At 42.7% G+C, this 3,096-nt stretch overlaps 1 protein-coding gene across 1 annotated transcript; it reads right to left on the bottom strand.

The window, feature by feature from the left end:
• On the bottom strand, positions 1 to 2,654 carry LOC120074329. Its single transcript, XM_039027419.1, has 5 exons — positions 1,861 to 2,654; positions 1,472 to 1,777; positions 1,045 to 1,393; positions 797 to 931; positions 1 to 691 (listed from the first exon to the last, which is right to left on the bottom strand). The coding sequence occupies exons 1-5, from the start codon at positions 2,149 to 2,151 to the stop codon at positions 576 to 578; spliced, it is 1,197 nt and encodes a 398-aa protein (XP_038883347.1). The 5' UTR covers positions 2,152 to 2,654; the 3' UTR covers positions 1 to 575.
• Between the last annotated feature and the right edge of the window lie 442 nt (positions 2,655 to 3,096).

Genomic DNA, 3,096 nt, shown 5'->3' with positions numbered 1-3,096 from the left:
AGGCAAAATAAAATTTGTTATATATTATTTTATTGGTGCATGGGGAGGGGACAAATTAGAATCCAAAACATAGTTTTCCTAATTTGCCCTTTCACAAAAAACAAAAGAAGCCAACTTACTTAACACTTTTTTTTCTCTTCTTCTGCAGAGTTTTTAACACAAAACCAAAAGAAAGAAAGAAAAAGGAAAAACCCCTCTTTACCTTTTCTTCCCATTCCAATTAACATTCATTCTAAGTTGGCTTTTTCAGCCCCAAATCAAAATTAACAATTAGAACCCCACTTAAACACAAGTTTATTTCATCTAAATCTAAAATCCTGATCCCCAAAAAACCAAAAACCCTTTTTCTTTTATCTTCTTTTCCTTTCCTTTCCTTTCCTTTCTCCCAACAACACCTTTCCTATTAAACAAATACTCTATTCCTATAATAACCCATTAATCTAACAAAGCTTGATTAACTTTTCTTTATCATAATCTACCCTTTTTTAATTCCCCTAAAATAACACAGCAGTTAGTAAAGTAAAAATCTAATCACCACCCCTTTGCTTTATTCTAATGGCGGTGTTGTTGTCGCTTCAGTAAGTCCACTCTTGTGGAAGCCCAATGTCATGGTTTACTGCCGGCACCGCCCCTCGGAGATTCGCCTTTGCCTGCGACACCAAACTTTCACTTCGCATCCTAACAGAAACATCTGAGATAATAGGGAAAAAGAATAACACTAACATCAGCAAAAATGGCGGAAATAAATTGATGGGTTTTGAAGAAATGAGGATTTAAGGAAGACCCATTTTCTCACCGTTCTTCCCTGCGTTGAAAGCTGTGGGGGAGCGAGTTTGAAGTTGTTGGGGTTGAATACGCTGAACGTACATGTCGTCTAGATTCAGATTCAGGGCTTGCATCACTCTAGCAGGAACCAAAACAGTCGAACATGCTGTTGGAAGAAAATTCCCCCATTAAAATGACAACAAAGGAACTCGAATGGGCAGGGAAATCGAGATTTGGAGGTGAATCTGAGATTGGAAGGGAAGGAAACTCGTTACAGACCTGGCTTCTTGCGGGGTTCAGAGACGGTGCCGCCGGCTTGTCGAGGCAAAAACACACCTGTACCGGCGCATTCCCTCTTGCCGCCGGGAGCGCCGAGAAAGACCGCCCTCATGCCAGAACCGTTCGGCGGGGGGTTGACAGTGTGTTTACGAGGAGGAGCCGCCCAGGTGGGTTGGGACGTTAACCCAGCAGTTGCAGAGCGACAGTTTCTGCCGTTGAAGAACTCGCTATTTCTCCCCCTGTTTTGCAGCATTTGGGGCTGATGGTGTCTCACAGAACCCTTTGTTTGTCTTACACGAGCGGTCGAGTTCATTTGCTCGATAAGCTGCTGTCGTCTCAGATGTAGAAACTGCATACAAACAAAATCCCATAAGAGACAAAGTTGAGAGACGAATGAAAACTTCAGGGAATGAACCGTACTACTTACTTGGGAAGCCTGCAGCTGCTGGTAAACTTCGGCTTCGGGCTCACGGTTTTTGAGCGGAACAGAAACGGGAGAGGGCTTTCTAGGGGGAGCAAGAGGTCCACGAGAGTTAATGAAACCATATGCTTCTTCATTCATCCGCATCTTCGAGACTTCACCGGCAGCGGCAAAAAGTAGATCCAAAGTGAGTTGCGGATGAGAAGCTTGGTAATGGCCATTGGGGCTTCCCCTGCTAGAGCCCTGTTTGCAGCCGCACCCACTTCCCATAGCGCACAGCGTTGACTGCGGTGAGCCAGAAGATCCCCAAACCTGTAGAAAAAAAGAGTTCAAATCAGAAAGAGAACAAAAATGAGGAATAAAAGAAGAAACCAAATATAACATCCGACTCATACATGAGAGTTGTCAAGTCCAAAACCATCTTCCAGAGTGGAACGCGTCATTTGATGCGTCAATCCAGCTATATATTCCTCCTCATCACTCTCTGTTTCGCTGGAACCAACCAGAGATTCAACCGGCGAACCAAGATCAGAAGCATACCCAAAAGGCCCAAACGGGTACAACCCAACACCATGTCTCCCATTCTTAACATCATTACCCCCACACTTTTCCTCAAGGAACAAGTCGTCGTCGTTAAGAAACTTAGGAGGAAGCCAGAACTCACCATCGTCCAAACTCTCAGCCATTATTACAGAAAGCTGGAAAAAAGAAAAACACCCCCAGAAGAAGTAAAGCAAACAACAACGACTTGTTATCCCGACTTCACTAAAAGGAAAACAGAGAGAGAAAGAGGAATGAGAGAGGAGAGAGTATTTGGGATTGTGTTTTGCGGCTTGGTTAAGGTCTAATAATAAAAGAAGGAAGAAGAGTGAGTATGAGTAGGGTTTAAAGGAAGTGCAGTGGCGCCCAACGAAAAAGGCCCCAGTCAAATCAGAAGAAAAAGAAGATTAAAACAAGAGGAAAATAGGGTTAAAGGGGTTTAAGGGCACAGAGTGGTGGGAGCCCTTAAAAAAGGAAAGTGGAACTGGGTGTGAATGAAAGAGAGAGAGAAGGAGAAGGATTGCGACCGTATGTATTATGAAGAGAGGAGAAAAAGACCAGAAAGAATAATAGAAAAAATACAGAGGAAGAAGAAGAAGAGGAAGACGAAGGGTCGGAAGGGGAAGCCTCGGAATACGTTTTAAAAAGCAGAGGAACTGGAAAAGTTTATAAAAGAGAAAGAGAAGGGAGAAGGAAGAGAGAATGAGAGGTGACGCGCGTTTGTACGGAGCGTGGTAGATACGCGCAGGCGTTAGTGGGGAGACGGTTTCCTTGGTGGCCGGGCAAGTTATGGTCCATTTAGAAATAGTTTGTGGGGCCCACCCTCGCAAATGGACGCCACTCGCTCCACCATGTGACTACGGCCCTTTTTTACGGTTCTCTCTTTTTTCCGTTCTTTTCTTTTTTTAATAAAATATTCAACTAATTAATGTTTTTTTTATTCTCTAATAGGTGTATTAAGTCTTGTATTTTAAAATGTAGCTTTTTTTTTCTAATCTTAATTTTGTAAGAATAGGGTTAACAAAATTTCTTCTATAACTGCATAATTAGGGCAATCTAATTGAAGTGGTGTTGATCAATCTAATTACATT

Source organism: Benincasa hispida, chromosome 3 (assembly GCF_009727055.1).
Source record: "Benincasa hispida cultivar B227 chromosome 3, ASM972705v1, whole genome shotgun sequence".
Taxonomy (NCBI): domain Eukaryota; kingdom Viridiplantae; phylum Streptophyta; class Magnoliopsida; order Cucurbitales; family Cucurbitaceae; genus Benincasa; species Benincasa hispida.
Note: the sequence above shows the minus strand (reverse complement) of the source record. Positions and strands in the feature narration are given on the sequence as shown.

Coding starts and splice junctions, on each gene's coding strand:
- LOC120074329 (XM_039027419.1), bottom strand. CDS start 2,151: ATGGCTGAGAGTTTGGACGATGGTGAGTTCTGGCTTCCTCCTAAGTTT. Junction 932..1,044: donor TGAACCCCGCAAGAAGCCAG/GTCTGTAACGAG, acceptor TTCTTCCAACAG/CATGTTCGACTGTTTTGGTT. Junction 692..796: donor TTTCAACGCAGGGAAGAACG/GTGAGAAAATGG, acceptor CTATTATCTCAG/ATGTTTCTGTTAGGATGCGA.